Source organism: Bufo gargarizans, chromosome 6 (genome assembly GCF_014858855.1).
Source record: "Bufo gargarizans isolate SCDJY-AF-19 chromosome 6, ASM1485885v1, whole genome shotgun sequence".
Lineage (NCBI taxonomy): Eukaryota > Metazoa > Chordata > Amphibia > Anura > Bufonidae > Bufo > Bufo gargarizans.
The window spans coordinates 164,138,927-164,157,772 of NC_058085.1; the positions used below are offsets into that span (position 1 = coordinate 164,138,927).

Genomic DNA, 18,846 nt, shown 5'->3' on the forward strand with positions numbered 1-18,846 from the left:
ACAGAAAAAACTCAGGCAAACATAAAAAGGCTGATAAAAACACACACAAAAACTGTGTGCAACACCAAACTATACAGAAGACTTCAGAGAATTGCAAAACAATATAAATGTAATTACTAATTGAACCCCTTAGTGACCAGCCCGTTTTGGGCCTTACGGACCAAGCGTTTTTCTTCCATTTTTTTATTGCCATCTGCCAATAGCTTGTATTTGCTTACTAATAACTTGTATTTGCTTACTAATAAAATTACCCTAAAATTCTATGAATCACACTACATAAATCGCTGTGCCAATGGTACCCTTGGGCTAGGGGTGTCCGGGTGGCTAATACTGGGTCTCTTACAACTATCTGACCCTACAATATATCGGATCCCTGCAGTTAGGGGCAATGCACACCCAAAAGAGGACCCTCTAGACCTCGTTACGTAAGAGTCCCTCCTTGTCCCTGACTCCGTACAGTAGTAAAACTAAGTTTTATGCAAATCGACTTCGGATGTGTTATCTGAAGTCGATTTGTTCATCCCTAGTGGTCACTAAGGGGTTAAACATAACTAAAGATAGGTCACCTGAATCCCCAGTAATCATTAGTAATGCCAAGAACATTATGATGGTTTAATAAGGCTATTTTCACACTTGCGTTCGGAGCGGATCTGTCTGGTATCTGCACAGACGGATCCGCACCTATAATGCAAACGCTTAGATCCGTTCAGAACGGATCCGTTTGCATTACCATGAACAAAAAAAAATAGTGCAAACGGATCCGTCCAGACTTTACATTGAAAGTCAATGGGGGACGGATCCGTTTTAAAATTGAGCCATACTGTGTCAACTTCAAACGGATCCGTCCCCATTGACTTCCATTGTAAGTCTGGATGGATCCGTTTGGCTCTGCACGGCCAGGCGGACACCCGAACGCTGCAAGCAGCGTTCGGGTGTCCGCCTGCTGAGCGGAGAGGAGGACAAACAGTGCCAGACTGATGCATTCTGAGCGGATCCGCATCCACTCAGAATGCATTGGGGCTGGACGGATGCGTTCGGGGCCGCTTGTGAGAGCCTTCAAACGGAACTCACAAGCGGAGCCCCGAACGCAAGTATGAAAGTAGCCTAAAGTAATAATAATATGTTCTGCATAGTCCTCCAATGGACTACTATTGAGGATTATGTATACCCTAAAATTTTAGTTTCAACCAGTGGCAAAACTATATTGGCTGCAGCTGCGACCAAACCCCTAAACCAGAAGGCCCCACAGGACTCCTCATCACACTAACATGAATCAGACAGAGCGCTCGTGAATGATCATAGAGAGAACTATGCGGCTGTCTAGTTACAGCTGTTCTATTCTGCACAATGTTGGAGCCTGGAGAGTTGAATAATCACTGAACCCCAGGTATATACCATTAACCTTTAATTTGCCCCTTCTCAGAGATATTAACATTAAAGAGGGTGTGTCATCTCATACTTTGATATCCTAATGATATGCCATCAAAGTCTGAGATGACGCAATTCCTTTAATTTTAATATCCATGGAGGAGAGCAATTAAAAGGTAGTCCAGCAACCTCTCCGTTCACTTCTATGGGACTGCTGGAGATAGCCAAGCCAGTGATTGGCTGTTTTCATCAGTCCCATAGAAATGAGCGCGGCCGCGCATCACTCACACAAGAACCCCCTTTAACCATTTCACTGTCCTAGGCCATCAGCGTTTCTTACATTAACCCCTTCAAACCACAAACCACCAGGTATACTGGAATTAACCCCTCATTAATCAAGATCACCAGGTATACTGACAATAACCTCTTCACTGCCATGGACCACCAGGGATCCCTAAATTACTGCCTTCTTGCCCAAGACCACCATGAATGCAGGAATGTACAGCCCATTCACTGTTCTAGACCACTAAGGATGCTGACATTAAACCACTTCACTACCCTAGGCCACTGTTGATAATAAATACTTAATTTCCCTAGCTAGGGCACTGACTTCCATCGACAGAGCTACACAGACCAGTTGATTGACGGGGATGTGGGATGTTGGGCTCCTGCAGATCAACTAGTGATGCCCTATTCTGTGGATAGACCATCATTTAATAAGCCCTGGACAACAACCTTTAAAACAATTTCTGAGTGCAATATTTCAAGACAGTAGGGAATACTTACCATTTGGGACACTGACTGTTCTATCAACCACCTGACTTGCATTATCATAAACAGAGACAGAAATGTCATATGTAGCCACTAGCTCTCTATTCAAGGGAGAATTTACCATAACTGCTCCTAGAAAGAAAAGAAAAGGAGAATACGTCACAAATTAAGGTTTACTAAATTTATATCTACCATCCAGTGTATAATAACCAACCATAGGGTGCAGTCACTGACCATATGTAGCATATTTCTGTCATTAGATTTCCATACAATTCATGCCAACATATCAAAGCATTAATGCAAACATTTCCATCTTTACAATTACAGCTACAGTGACCCCCAAGTTCAGTCTGCATAGGCTTAGCAACAACCAATAAAGGGACACTTGCCCTTTAAGATGACTAAGACACCATCCTTGCCAGCAATGACTATGGGTAAGCACCAGAGAACAGTTATCATGGTGATGATGGTGATGTTGGAGGACAACGAATGAGTGAGAAGGGGAAGGCTTTTACAGAGATACAGATCAAACCTTCAGGATTGTGAGCCATAAAGAAAAGAAGAGATTTGTTTGGTTAGTACCATGATACTTTCAATCAGCAGAAAACAAGAGTGCAGGGGGTTATTAATAGGAAAAGTTAAGAGGATCGGGAAGGCAGTAGAAGAGAAAAGGAAGTGCATGCAGAAAGATAGTGGAATGGCTGTAAATTTAGATTAATTTGCAAAAAATGATTTTTAAACACAAAATGTTATAGCAAAATACCTGTGTTGAAGTTAATACTGAAAGCAGCCTGCTGATTAGGCACAATTGCATTGGTGTCATCAGTGGCCAACATTTCAATAATGTAATATTGCAGACGTGGGTTGAGGTCTCGGTCAATGGCAGTAACCTCGGCTATAATTGTTCCCACTTCAACAGACTCTAAGACACTGACAGTCTGAACTGGATTAATAAACTCTGGAGGGCAGTCGTTTACATCATCAATAAGGATATTTACTGTGGTGCTTCCGGACAAGGGAGCGGTACCATGGTCTGTGGCCACAACCGTCAGCCTGTAGGCATCATTTTCTTCCCTGTCCACAGTCACATTGGCTACACGAATGACACCTGTGATGGCGTCAATATGAAACCTATCTCGAGCACCACTTTCGATTCTGTAGATTAGCTGTTGGTTTGGTCCACTGTCTGCATCTGTTGCTGACACCTGCACAACAGAAAAACCTGAAAAAGACATTTTTGTTCATCAGAAATGTTTTCAGCTCAAATTTATGTTTTATGGTTTCCAAATGGTCCAATCGAAAACTCAAACATGCAAATACAATTACGATTATGATGAATGACGGAAAGGGAGACTGTCAGCAGTTTTGACACTGAATACCTGCTGACAGCTAGATAGGAGACCTGGAAAGCTGTATGACTTAGGAGCCTAGACTAGGAGACTACATCACAGATTCTATTAAAAATGGTGGACAAAATAGTGCGGCAATGAAATCCGTAAAACACCATTTGTGCCCGCATTCAAAGGATCCAGCTATTTGTTATTTTCATTTTCCAGCTCCTGTAATGGAAATGAAAGAAAACTTAGAACCTCAAGTTTAATATTCCCAATAGAAAATAAAGTCGATGGCGGCCTTGCAACCATTGTAAAGAGTCTGACCTTGTTGGATTTTTTTCTTTTGCAGTAGAGTTGCCTCCATAGGAAAACACTGAGGTCTGTCACCATTAAGCTACACACACATGACCGTGTGCCCCCCCGTGGCCTGCATGCACTACTTTTTTGCCATTTAAGTGAATGGGTCCGAGATCCTCATGCGGATGCCCCACGGTCTGTGCCCGTGCATTGCGGACCGCAATTTGTGGTACACAGCACGGGCACAGAGCCCTAACGTTCGTGTGTATGTGGCTTAAAGGGAGTCTGTCACCACATTTCAGCATATTAGACCGATCAAATAGGGTTATATGATCCACCCAGAACTTAAAAACTGACTTTTCTTTTTGCCGAAAATGAACTTATAAGATTATGTTATGAGCCCTCTCAAGTGCCCAGGGCGGCGTCTCAATCCTCGAAGCCCCAGGCAGCACCTCCTAAACGGCTCATAACCCCGCCCTCCGTGTGCCTCTGCCCGCCAGTTTACTCCCCTCCCCTGTCCTTTTCCACTGCGGTTGTGCGGTCCAAATCGTAGCGGGCGCATGCGCAATGCGATGCCCGCTCCTGGCAGGGCATCGCAATACCTACTGCGCATGCGCCCGCTACCATTTGGACCGCACAGCCGTAGTGTTTAGGAGGTGCTGCCTGGGGCTCCGAGAATTGAGAGACCGCCCTGGGCACTTGAGAGGGCTCATAACATAATCTTATAAATTCATTTTCGGCAAAAAGAAAAGTCTGTTTTCTACAACAAAGGTACCGTTTTTAAGTTCTGGGTGGATCACATAACCCTATTTGGTCTAATATGCTGAAATGTGGTGACAGACTCCCTTTAACTGTGATTTATGGACAATGTGGTCTTGCTGTAACTTTATGAAGATAAAATTTGAATTATATGAATCTATATGCAGCGAGTTTTTCTCATGTGTTGAATTTGTAATAACAATGTGGGCTATAATCCAAGGGATTTTACTAGTGGAGAAGGATCTAGAGTTACATTGGGACTTGTGGCCTCGAGACATTAAGATTGCAAATGTTGTGCTACCTAATGATAGTGGATGCAGGTTTGGATTTATGTTGACTGTTATGTCACAATCACAGCAACTTTTGGGTTACAACATGACCACATCCCCAATCTTTATGTAATGTAGTACCAATACCTTGCAACCTTATGTTGCGTGGCATGATTACCGGTCACAGGGTAGCACTACCCTATGGTCAAGTCAGCTGCTTCTAAGACAAGCACAGAACTATTGTATATAAAAAGAAGCAGGGACTTGTGAGACCACGCTAGAAAGCACTGGTGACATGCAATGACTATAGTACAATGGCTTACATGGTATATTGTACTGCATTTATATTTGATGGAATGCAAAATGATCTGGAGTTGCCAGTATTACATGAATTTTCTATTTCATGTCCCTGTATTCCTTTTTACTTTTGTACTAGCTGTTCTTTAAAATCTAAGAAGAATTTGCATAAGCTTTCAGAATTTATAGAACTTCACTGCATCACATTCACGCCAGCAAACTTTTATCAAAGGTACCAAATCAGTAAGAAAACAGAATTGCAGGCAGGAGGTTCAATTGAGTGCTTTGTGAGGCATTACATTTTAAGGGCTACATGGAATATTCTGTACTACAAATGGTTTGGCATTAAAAGAATGAATCAGATGTGTCAGACCCCACAATAATTGTCAGGAGGTGTTCTGAGTACACATATTAAGGAGACCAGTACAAAAAGTAATTTATAGACATTTTCAAATAGATGTTGAGCGACTCTTATTTCGTTGACCGCCATTGTTCAATCATCCATAAACACAATACTGTAAATTCACTTAATTTATTTTAATTAACTAATAAAGCTAAATAGGCTTGGTCCTAGTACATTGAGTGTAGAGATTAGCAAATGGAATCCAACAAAGTGGAATTCGATCAGAATTTTTCAGGATAAATTCGATTTGCCACAAAGCCGAATTTCCTCGTGCTTCATGGTAGCGAATATATTTAACCTGAAATAGTGTAAAAAACAAAGCAAAAGTAATCATACCTCCCCCATTTGCCTGCGACGGGCCGGCCACTGCCATCTTGATTGAAGATCTCGGCTGAAATCCCATGCCAGATCTTCAAGCAAGATGATTTAAAAATACAGTTTTTAGTCAGCGCAAAGTTTCAGTTTATTTTTCACTGTATTATTACTCTGAGATGTTGTGATCATGTACACGGTAACTGAGGGGTACAATGATGTGGAGCAGTGCTATCGCAGCTCCTTGTCATTGCACCCGCTTTTTTGGTCAAATTCAGCAAAGCAGCCGAAGTTATCTTTATAGGAGACTTCAATCTTCCTGATGTAAACTGGAAAACCAAAATAGCTGGTTCTCCCAGGAGTACAGATATTCTAAATTCCCTACTGGGATTATCTCTACAGCAAGTAGTTGAGGAGCCAACCCGGAAGGAGGCCATTTTAGATTTAACATTTTATGTTGTAACACATTCTTCAAACCAGTCACTAGGAATAGTTTTATTAGGTTTTCTAGTTGTCATTTTCCGCGCTGGCTTACTAATGTCCCTACCAGTCAATTCCGACGACTGAAACGGAATTGTACTGAAGATATCAAGTTTGAAAGTGAAGCAGGTAATAGACAACTCACTGCATAAGATGAAGAAAATGGAAAGGAAAGAATTTTTCTCCAACAAGGTTCCTCAACAACATGATGAAACCCTGAGAATAGTCTTACCATTTAATTCTCAGTATAGGGCAATGGAAAAAATTATAAAGAGACATTGGGGCCACTTATTAAATTACAAATTGATAGGTCCTCTTTTAAGTGAGGCCCCAAAGATCACCTACACTAGAGCAGGCAATTTGGCGGGGAAAGTAGCCCCAACTGTGAAAGGAAGAAATAATGAGGTTCAGAGTAAAAATAACTGGTTGGCAATAAAAGACTTCTTTAGGTGCGGCCAATTGTAGGATTACTACCTTCCCTAAGAAGACGACTCAAGCGGAGTCTGTATCCAACTCCAGGTTGGTTATACAGGAATGTTTGACATGTGACTCTACTGATATTATATACTTGCTTGAATGCAAATGCAGAAAGCAGTATATAGGGAGAACCAAAAGAACCCTCAAGAAGAGGGTAGCTGAGCATATCTCAAACATCAAAAAGGGTTAGGATACACACTCTTTGTCAAGACACTTCAAATTGATGCACAATTGTGATCCCACTGGTCTAAGATTTATGGCGATTGAGAAAGTCAGGCAGTCTTGGAGAGGTGGGGATCACATAGCGCACATGTCAAGACAAGAATCACGAAGGATCTTTAAATTCGATACAATGATCCCAAGGGGGCTTAAACGCAGAAATGGAAGTTTTGGGATTCTTGTGAGAATTGGGGTGTTGTCTGGTGGTGATGGGACATCGGAGTCTGGTCGTTTATCGACATTCCGATCTCCCCTCCCTATCAGATAGCTCCCCTAGTACACATACCTCTCCTGGATCCAGAACATTCCATTCCCTATGAGGTTCTTGAGGAATGAATGTGTATGAGGGATGTAGGCTGAGGGAACCACAGAAGATTTATAGGACATTTGTTCCTTGTGCACATTGTTGCTTCCCCTCCATCCCATAATATGTATACCCTATATATGGTGGTAAATACAATTTATTGATAGCGGTACCGCATGCATTTTCCATGCGGTATGACTTGAGCCACATATTGTTGTGTAATTTGCACTATTCTCTTCAATTCCTATTATGAATTTTAGAATTTTATATTGATTTTATCATATATTATATATATAAGATGTGGTGTTTTATTTAAATTGTACAGTTTCAATATTTAGACCCACTATATTTTAGGGCTTGAATATACATGCCAATGTAGATATCCTACTCCATTCCGGAGTTTCTGTAATGCAGAATAAAGTAAAGCATTATGGGAAGATCAGCCCCTTTAAAAGAGTGTGGAAACGCTCACTCAGTTGGCCACTGAGGAAGAGGTACAGCACCTCGAAACGCGTCTAAAGTAAGGAGTGAGCGTGTATCTCATCTATCCAGCAGAGACAATATCTTCACATAAAGAAAGAATCGGGGACATTTGGATCCGGTAAAAGCCGTCCCTTACTAGTGACGTCACTTTAGCCTCATTCGGTCTCCAGAGCAACTAGGTCACGTGGGACGCCACGTAGAGGTTCAGCACACCACGTGGGACACCGCTTGTGTGCGGCCGTCTGGAACCAGCGCTGCAGTATTGCAGTGAAGAAGGGTAAGACCCGGCTCCCGTCAGGAGCTTGCTCGATAGTTGTGCATTCACTAAGCACTGTTGTTGAGGCCAATTTAGAGTTGCTACATGTGACTGTTTAGGAATATAGTAGAAGTGCTTACTGGACTGTGTGTGGAGTTTGAACCTATGCAGCGGGCCAGCTATTGATGGCAGTGGATAAAGTGTGATCCGTTCCTCTACAGCGTAAAAGCTACCTACATATAGTATATTGGCAGGTTCACCTTATGCTGGACGATCTGAAAGCAGTTCTATACTGGGCAAGAGACGGAACACTTGCTTCGTAGTGATATACAGCCAGTGTATATGTTATATGTTATATAGTGGTCTTGTCTGTTAGGGCTCATGTGTTACATGCATTGTTGCCATTTTACAGTTTTTTATTTGTGTGTGTTTTAATAAATTACATCCATCTCAGTGGATCTAGTGCCCCCATTTGAGTGTGCCCCTATACATTCACTATTGTTCCCATTTTAGATTTAGTATTCACAAATGGGAATTTGGTGTCTGATATTACTGTAGGGGAAAGCTTGGGATCTAGTGATCACCAGTCAGTGTGGTTTAATATAAGTACAGTGACTGAGTCACACCACACAAAAACAAAAGTTTTAGATTTTAGATAAACTGACTTTTCTAAAATTAGATTAGTGGTATACGAGTCCCTATCAGACTGGAACAGTTTCATTGGAGTACAGGAGAAATGGGACTACTTAAAAGTGCCACTATTGAAGGCAACAGAAAATTGCATTAGGCTTGTCAGTAAAAGCAAAAAAAGGAAGAGACCACTGTGGTACTCAACAGAAGTGGCCAAAATCATTAAAAATAAAAAGATAGCATTTAGGAATTATAAAAAAAACTAAACGAGGATGACAGGCAAATTTAAAAGATTAGGCAGAGAGAGGCCAAACAAGTTATAAGAGCTTCCAAAGCACAGGCAGAAGAGAAATTAGCTCAGTCAGGGAAAAAAGGCGATAAGGCCTTCTGCAGATACATAAATGAAAAAAAGAAACTAAAACAAGGAATTTCAAAATTAAAAACAAAAGAAGGAAGGAATATGGAAGAAGATAAAGAACTAGCTGACTGCCTCAATGAATACTTCTGTTCAGTTTTTACAAAGGAAAATGAAGGAAAAGGACCTCAGTTAGGAAAGACGACAAATTAATCTTTTGATGCATGTTACTTTACAGAGGAAGAGGTTCTAAGTCAGCTGTCTAAAATTAATACAAATAAATCACAGGGGCCTGATGGGATACACCCAAAGCTATTAAAAGAGCTCAGCTGTGAACTAGCAAAACCATTAACAGATTTATTTAACCAATCACTGGCAACAGGAGATGTCCCAGAAGATTGGAAATTAGCAAATGTTGTGCCCATTCACAAGAAAGGTAGTAGGGAGGAATTGGGCAACTATAGGCCAGTAAGCCTGACATCAATAGTGGGGAAATTAATGGAAACCATACTTAAGGAGAGGATTGTGGAACATCTAAAATCCAATGGATTGAAAGATGAAAAACAGCATGGGTTTACTTCAGGGAGATCATGTCAAACTAATCTTATTGATTTTTTTGATTGGGTGACTAAAATAATAGATGGTGGAGGTGCAGTAGACATCGCTTATCTAGACTTTAGTAAGGCTTTTGATACTGTCCCACATAGAAGACTTATCAATAAATTGCAGTCTTTGGGCTTGGACTCCCATATTGTTGAATGAATTAGGCAGTGGCTGAGGGACAGACAACAGAGGGTTGTAGTCAATGGAGTATATTCAGACCATGGTCTTGTTACCAGTGGGGTACCTCAGAGATCTGTTCTGATAATGCACCTGGGGCAGGAATATAAAATCTGTGATACAGTCCTAACCTCAGTATCTGAGGAAAGGGATTTAGGGGTCATTATTTCAGAAGACTTAAAGGTAGGCAGACAATGTCATAGAGCAGCAGGAAATACTAGCAGAATGCTTGGGTGTACAAGGAGAGGAATTACCAGTAGAAAGAGGGAGGTGCTCATGCCGCTCTACAGAGCACTAGTGAGACCTCATTTGGAGTATTGTGCTCAGTACTGGAGACCATATCTCCAGAGGGATATTGATACTTTGGAGAGAGTTCAGAGAAGAGCTACTAAACTGGTACATGGATTGCAGGATACAACTTACCAGGAAAGGTTAAAGAACCTTAACATGTATAGCTTGGAAGAAAGACGAGACAGTGGGGATATGATAGAAACTTTTAAATACATAAAGGGAATCAACAAGGTAAAAGAGGAGAGAATATTTAAAAGAAGAAAAACTGCTACAAGAGGACATTGTTTTAAATTAGAGGGGCAAAGGTTTAAAAGTAATATCAGGAAGTATTACTTTACTGAGAGAGTAGTAGATGCATGGAATAGTCTTCCTGCAGAAGTGGTAGGTGCAAATACAGTGAAGGAGTTTAAGCATGCATGGGATAGGCATAAGGCCATCCTTTATATAAGATAGGGCCAGGGGCTATTCATAGTATTCAGTATATTGGGCAGACTAGATGGGCCAAATGGTCCTTATCTGCCGACACATTCTATGTTTCTATGTTTCTATTAATACAATTTTCCAAAATTTTGCTCTCTAAGTGAGAGGTTTAGTGTTAAAGAGGGGTTTCAGGAGTTCACCACTGATAGTATATCCTTAGGACAGGTCATCAATATCTGATTAATGGTGGTCTGACTCGCAGCTGTTTGTGCGGTGGGCACTGCAGCCTCATCGTACGCCAGTGGCAGTTCATTGGTCAAATGGCCCATTCAAGTAAATGGGTATGGGCTGCAATACCACTTACAGTTTCTATCCAATGTACAGTAATGTGCTTGGAATGCTTTGAGGAGGCCATGGTGCTCACCGGAGCACTGCAGCCTCTTCAAAAAGCAGATCAGTGGGGGTACTGGGAGTTGGACCCCAATCAGATATTGATGACCTATCCAATAACATCAATACTGAACTCCTAGAAAACCGCTTTTTTAAAGCAGTTGCATTTGTTATGGATTTCGCATTGGGGTCCAGAAGCTTAATGTTACAGCACATCTTTGGGTAATACAAACACCCTGTACTAGCCACTAGTGATGAGCGGCATAGGCAATATTCAAATTTGCGATAATTCATACGTTTTTGTCCGAATATTCGCCATAAATTAGCAAATTCGAGAATTTGTGATCTCCAGTCATTATTTTCTTGATTGCGAAAATCGGCAATGTAATATATTCGCGATACAAATTAGCGATTAGAATATTTGCAATCAACACTAAGGGGTAGGCAACTTTCCTATTGGTTGCTAGGTATGTTGCTAAGTGCCGATATTCACAATAAATTCACGATTAGAATATTCACGCTCAACACTACTAGCCACACATTACAGGGAGACTGTCACCTGGAAATTCACAGTTAAACTAGTCACAATGCCTTGTAGGGTTAGCTCATCTGAATGTAATGATATCTTTCACTTAACCCCTTCCTGGCACAGTGATTTTCCATTTTTGTGTTTTAGTTTTTCGCTCTCTGCCTTCCCAGAGCCATAACTTTTTCATTTTTCCATTCACATAGCCCGTATGAGGACTTGTTTTTTTAGGAACAATTTCCAATGGCACAATTTTTAATTTTTTTTTAAATATATATTTTTTTTATTTCATTTAATATAATTTAATAAGACATACATATCCCACCCTACCCCCTTATTTCGTTGGCAGCTTTCCTCAAAGAAGAGAAAAAAAAAAACTCGTTATCCTAGTTATCCTCTCTCTCTCGCCTCCACCCCCTAGCTCCAACTCATGATGTAATTTGTAGGATTCTACTTAAAGGTTCCAAAGCTGAAGCTGAGCTTCCTCACAGAAATTCTTACCAAATTCTCCCATTCCATAATCGTGGGTACAGCACTGCCTCCCCAATGTCGGATGATACACTTCCTAGCCTGGAAAAGTAATTTGGAAGCTATTTCTCGATGTTGAGAGACCTAATATAGATATCTCAAATTGGCTAGGGACTTTGATCCGATGGTATTGCTCTATTCTATCTCTAACATTTCTCCAAAACTCTTGGATTTTTAGACATGTCCAAAGTATGTGAACATCATCCACCCCTATCTCCCCACACTTTAAACATCTAAAGACTTTGGGTTTATAACATTTCATTAAAAACTTGGGGGACTAATAAAGGCAATATAATATGTTGAATTGGGTGATTCTATGGGAAAAATTCTTTGAAATCCTATTTTTCCCCTGCATAGCCATATCCCAGAACTCTTCAATGGCACAATTTAATATTGCATAGGATGTAGTGGGAAGCTGGAAAAAAAATCCAAATGGGGTGGAATTGGAAAAAAAATGCAATTCCGCCACAGTTTTATGGGTTTTGTTTTTACAATATTCAATATGTGGTAAAACTGCCTTGTGCTCTTCATTCTCCAGGTCAGTACAATTATGGCAAAACCAGATATGAATAGTTTTTCTTGCATTTTAATACTGAAAGATTAAAAAGTTTTTAAAAATTATTATTTTCTGCTGTATTCTGACCCCATACCTTTTTTATAGCTTATATATACAGAGATGTGTAAGGACTCATTTTTTGCAGAACGATTTTTGTATTACAATTCAGTGCTGCCACCTGCTACCTGAATTGTAATATACAGGTAATGAGCCTGGAAGCCTAGAATAGGCTCAGGCTCATTAATTACATGGATTGCTTTCCCCAAACTATACCTGGGGGAGGCGTTCCTGCCCACCAAGTGGGCCCTTTCAGGTTTTCAGCCTCTCAGGTTTCCGGCCACATCATCTGTGGACTTAAAAGTCCGCAATGTGCATTATCGCAGATCGAGGACATTAGCCGCGGGTGTCTGCTATATAAAACAGCAGGCACCGGGTAATCCATCCAGAATAAATTTCATTGCAAATTACAGCACAATATACATGCTTGTAATGTATTTTATCTTCTTTCTAAATTTCGAAGCCTTCCATCAGTCCTTGCCCCCTTCTTTTTGAACCAGAAACTCTGTAGGTTTTGTTATCATGACACAGAGGACACTGCTCCCTTTCCCTTCTCTGTCGAGGCCTCAGCATACCAAAGGGGTTTGGTTGTCTTCCTTCCAGAGTTCCAAGCTGCACCCTTTTGGTCCTGCCTCTTCAGTAGGATTGCCACCACCACCAACTTGCTATCATTCCATAGCTGCATCACGTAATCACATAGCCACAGACCTATGGGACAGTCCCGCCTCAAACATATCATAGGCTATAATATCGCCTGGATGCCACCCTTTAGCAGCATTAGGCAATCACATGAATGCAGCTCCATGGACAATCGGACTGCAAGTATAGTATTACCTATGACATTCTTGCAGTGCGCCTGTCCATGGAGATGTGGTCATGTAATAACATGACATATCTAAAGGGCGACACCATGCTGGAGTGGTGAATGATCCTACTGAGGGGTCAGGACTGAAGAGGTGTGGATTAGAACCCTGAACAGAAGACAGCAGAACCTTTTTGGTCACATGGTGTGCTGACTAAGGGAAGAGGGGCAGAGTCCAATGTGACGGAAGACTATCAACAGAGTTTTGGGTTCAAAAAGGTGTCAAGAACTGATGGAAGGATTTGGAAGGACAAATATGCATGCATAGGAGAATTGTTTCTGCAGGAAAGGATGAGAGGAAGCCATCTGAAATCCATGGACATCCATAATATTGCTTGAATTTTTACATGAAGAAACTATTACACATGAAACGACTCACCTGGAGGACTGTTTTCCAGGAGATGAACATTAACACTTTGTGCACTGAAGACAGGCCTGTTGTCATTGGCATCTAATATTGTTAATGCAAGAGTGGCTGTGCTGTTCAGTCTGCCAATATCCTCTGCCACCAAGGTAAGATTTAATACTGGGACAGCATACGACTCTCTGTCTATTCCTGACCTCACAGCAACAACACCTACAAGTAGATGAATCCACAAACCAAGAAAAAACAGAGCACACAGTTAGCACGTCCCAAGAAATGAAGTAAATGCTCATATTAATTTATATAGTGGATACTGCATGAGTAGAATTTATAATCCATATACAGTATATCCACAATATTTGCAGAGTGCCGTTGCATTGTGTTTGCTTCCACAAATAATAATTTATATTCATCCACTAGAGTTATAAACTAAATTATAAATTGACAGAAGTTTTATTAAAGGGGTTGTCCCACAAAAATATTCTGCAGTTTTCAAACCAGCACCTGGATCTAATTGCATCTAATTAAAGGTTTAGCATAGCCACTGAGTTATTAAATAAAATGTATCTGTATAGCTCCACCTGCTGTTTGTTCTTTTCCTTAATTCTCTTTCCACCTCGCTGAGGTGGAAACACATGCTCAGTTCCATTCTTTACCTGCCTCCTGAACTGTGATAAGGAGGGACCTGAGCTACACCCCCTGAGCTGCAGCAGGAACGAAACACCCTCAAGCTACCAACTTGACATAAAACTAGCAAAGCAATTGGAGTGCTGAAGGAGGAGATATCTGGATCTTATGAGGTCCAGGGCTGGATCTAGCTCTGTTAGAAAGAGATGAGCATGTACTATATGATGTCTGATTTTTAATTAATTATGGGATAACCCCCTTTAACAATATAATTCATTGTTATGATTTTAGTCACTAAAAATCCTTTTTCTACAGCAACATTCAAATGAACACAAAGGATAAAAGCTTGTCATTTGTAACATAAGTGACATCATGTCAGTGATCTAAATTAATTAGATGTATTCTGAGGAATAGTGGCTAGTTTCACTACAGTCCATTTTTAACGCTGGTACAATATACTGCCAGTATGTCATCATTATAACAGTTCTCCTATATAGGAATTGGAACATATGAGTGTTCTTTAGTACATGTAGATCATGTATGCAGGGTTGTACTTGTCCCTTTGGGGACAGTCACGTGCCACTATTTCTTTGATTCAAAACCTGTCAAACTTTATTGATGACTTAGGTTTTGGGTGGCGTGCATCAAGAACCATTTCTTCTGGTGGGCCCCAGGAACACCAGTCTGACACTGCACATATGGACAGGCTCATAACATTGTGATTGTGGGGAGAAGATTTTTTTAAGCAAAATACATTCGATTTTTTTCCTCTCATAAAACAAAGTTAACAAAATTAATTTGGTGAAATCTGGCAAGTCTAATAACAATATATCACTCACTTTTGGTCCCTTTATTAGTTGTAACTCATTTTTTTGCCAACTAATCTCTTTTTATTGGCCATAGAGTCCAGGACCTTAGGAAAACATTCAAAAGGTTTTTCCTCTTCAAACCATCAACATTAGCGGTTAGATTATCTGCCGTGTTGATAAAGGTGTACTTATTAGGAAACGTGGTTACAGGATTTTATAATTATTGTTTCCACTTTTCCTTAATAAGGACATTATTTGCAAGCAGCTAATCTAACAGGTAGGGTGGTGGCAGTTTGGAGAGGAAATTTTTCAGACTTTTTTTTACTGTCCTTTGATATTAGTAGAAAAGATGGAACCATTTGAACTTCTGCAGTAATTGTCATGAAGAAAGTGGGGTGAATATGCTTAAAAAGTTAACATCATATGCATAACTGTATGTGAAACCTCATGCTGGGCTAGGGGTGAAAGGAAGGCAGAGCTGGCAGCTACATTGGACACTACTGAGGAAAGGAGGGAGCAATTTATGGATTTAAGAATAGTCTGCAGTTTTCTTTGTATACCCAAATGGACAGTGTATCTAAATCTGGGATAATTCTGGCATATTAACTCAGAATTCCCTACTGGGGTAACATAGCTTTAGTAAATCAGACACTTTCAAACAATAAGTGATAAATGATAAATTAACTTATCTTACCTGTACTGTTGTTCATGCTAAAAAAAGCAATTTGAAGCCCTAGAAGCCGATACGACACAAGAGCATTTGGTCCTAAGTCATTATCTAAAGCTAAAATTGGCCCATTGAGAACATTGATGGTTGTTCCTAGATAAAATATGAGAGTCAAAATCTTGAAAATGGATATTTTAGAGAGTTTTTGCAGATTAAGACAACCCTATTCAACTCCCCTGTTCCCAGCAGATCACATGACTTGTGACAAACATTAATTATGAATGAAGTTTACATGATGAGATCCAGTGATATGTTTTAGCAATGACTCAGACTGTTGAAGCCCTAGCAGACTGAATCAACCCTCAAAGTCCTAAACTCCTGCAAAAAATATAGGGATTATTAGTTCCTTTGTAAGTGGAGAATTTACATTTGTATATCAAGCATTGGACTGTTGAATTCTTGAGGATGACTGTAGCTTCTTAGGTCTTCATATTTTCTGCTGCATCTCTAAATGGATAGAGCCATAGCTGAACACTCAGAACATGTGTGAAAACATTAGTAGGCAAAAATCAATTCATGTATTTAATTTGTATATTTGATTTAAAATATTCCACAAAAATTGAGCCTTTTCTAAATTTAAAAGGTATATCCCAAAACATAATACCATCTATGTGTATATGGTCATTGGAAAAGTGTTCTATACTACCTGATGGCGAATTCTCCATAATCTCTGCTTGATATGATCCTTGAGAAAACACAGGCCGGTTATCATTCTCATCTGATATTGTGACAATCAATAGGTCAAAATCCTGTACATAGAAATATCATAATTTTTTTGTTACAATCTAGATATTACCTTTTCTATTATTTATTCACATTTAACACAAACTGCTTAATAGGGCTTTTCCAGTCTTCCCTTCTTAATTAGGATAGGTCATCAATTTCAGATCAGTGGGTATCGGACTCCTCGCAACCCTGCTAATTAGACTGAAGGACTGGCAATGCTGATTGAGGATAAACCATTAAGACTCATTTACTCCCGCTGACTGAGCAGGAAATTATCGGGAAGCAATCTTTCTTTCCCGATAACTGCCTGCTCGTCATTGGAGGTGAGAGCTGCATTTACATGCCACTGTGTGAGGACGAACAATGGCTACTACTATTGCTCATCCTCATACAGATTCATTGTTTCTGGTCAGCAGATTGCTGTTCACACAGCACAATCTGCTGACCAAAAACAATACTTATTCATCGGGTGATCTGCGGCATCTTCACATAGGCCAGTTACCGTACTAACATTTGTTCCTGATAATCAGGTCCAACAACTGTCTGGTTTAAACCTGGCATCACTATATAGGCCTAATTGCATGCCTGTCACCGTTACAGTATTACAGTGTCTTATATGAGCCATATAAGTCCCCACGTTGGACTACAATAAAAATTTAAAAAAGTTTAAAGAAAATGTTTTAAAAAATGCATATTGACCCAAACTACAAAATTATACCATTATTTAACCTTCATGGCGAACACTGTAAAACAAAAATATGTTAGGATTACTGTTTTTGGCTCATCACACCTCAAAAAAATTGAATAAAAAGTTCCCAAAACAATACCAATGAAAACATAAACTCATCTAGCTAAGTGGACAGAAAAATATGGCTCTCAGATTATAGTGACAAAAATTTTTTTTTGCAAAAAACTGTTTTACTGTACATTTTGTATCATCATAATCAAACTAACCCAAATAATAAAAGTAAAGATGTCATTTATGCTGCATTATGAATGCTGCATCCATACATTTTTTTTAAAGTTATGGCTCCTAGAAGACAGGGATTGATAAGAAGAAAAAATAATTGTCCTAAAAGAAAATATAGGTCACATCTTAAGGGGATAATCTAAGAAATTGGAAAGTAAATATTGGAAAGTAAATAAGCAGGGGACCAGGAGAGCAGGGCAGGCCAGACAGGTGCTGGTAGTGGGAGACTCAATTATTAGGGGTACAGATAGGGCGATCTGTCACAAAGACTGGGATCGTCGAACGGTGTGTCGTCTTCCTGGCGCTCGAGTTCGACACATTGCAGATTGGGTTGACAGATTACTGGGAGGGGCTGGAGAAGATCCAGCAGTCATGATCCATATCGGAACCAATGACAAAGTTAGAGGTAGGTGGAGCGTCCTTAAAGGGAACCGGTCACCATGTTCTGACATATAAAACCAAATGTACCTTAATGCTTGTTTACCCTGATAGTTCCCAGCGATCGATCCATGATTTTATCGCCATATAATTATTTTGCGCCATTATACTCATTAGCATAAATAATTCCTTCCCCTCACACCATCATAACCTATTTCCCTCCCCCTAGACTTTGATTGACAGGCAATTTCTGCCCTAACTGCTTGTAATCTCGTCTGAAATCGCGCACATGTGCACTTGCCCTTTTTATGAAAGACCAATCAGCTAGCTTAGTGTCTGTCCCCTCCCCCTCATGCCACTACGTGCGGAACTAAATAAGGAGTGTGCATTACGGAGGGCACTATGTACATCACGTGGTAGCGTTGCGATACTTACGCATCATAGTTCTGCCCGAAATGAATACTTCACATGTGCGAGATTTTATCTATAGGGGCATTTCTTCGGTGGAGCTGAGGAGCCTGACTCAGAGAAAATATGACTCTTCTCTGGCCAAGCATGTAAGATATGACTCTTTTCTGTTAATTAGCATAAAAGGCGGGAAAGCGTTATAGGGAGATAAAATGGGACAGGTTAGTCCTGAGAAGATTATGGATGGATCACTGGGAACTATCAGGGTAAACAAACATTAAGGTACATTTGGTTTTATTTGTCACAACATGGTGACAGGTTCCCTTTAAAAATGATTTTATGGATTTAGGTCACAAGCTTAGGGCAAGGACCTCAAAGGTAGTGTTTTCCGAAATACTACCTGTACCACGAGC

The 18,846-nt window shown here is 40.2% G+C and overlaps 1 protein-coding gene across 1 annotated transcript in view; it reads right to left on the bottom strand.

Annotated features, from left to right (window-relative positions):
- Positions 1–18,846, bottom strand: part of CDH23 (cadherin related 23) — a 1,302,172-nt gene that overhangs the window by 75,564 nt on the left and 1,207,762 nt on the right. The window contains 5 exon segments of the mRNA XM_044299558.1: positions 2,155–2,271; positions 2,903–3,361; positions 13,804–14,001; positions 15,919–16,044; positions 16,598–16,700. Of these exon segments, the coding sequence (XP_044155493.1) occupies positions 2,155–2,271; positions 2,903–3,361; positions 13,804–14,001; positions 15,919–16,044; positions 16,598–16,700 (1,003 nt within the window).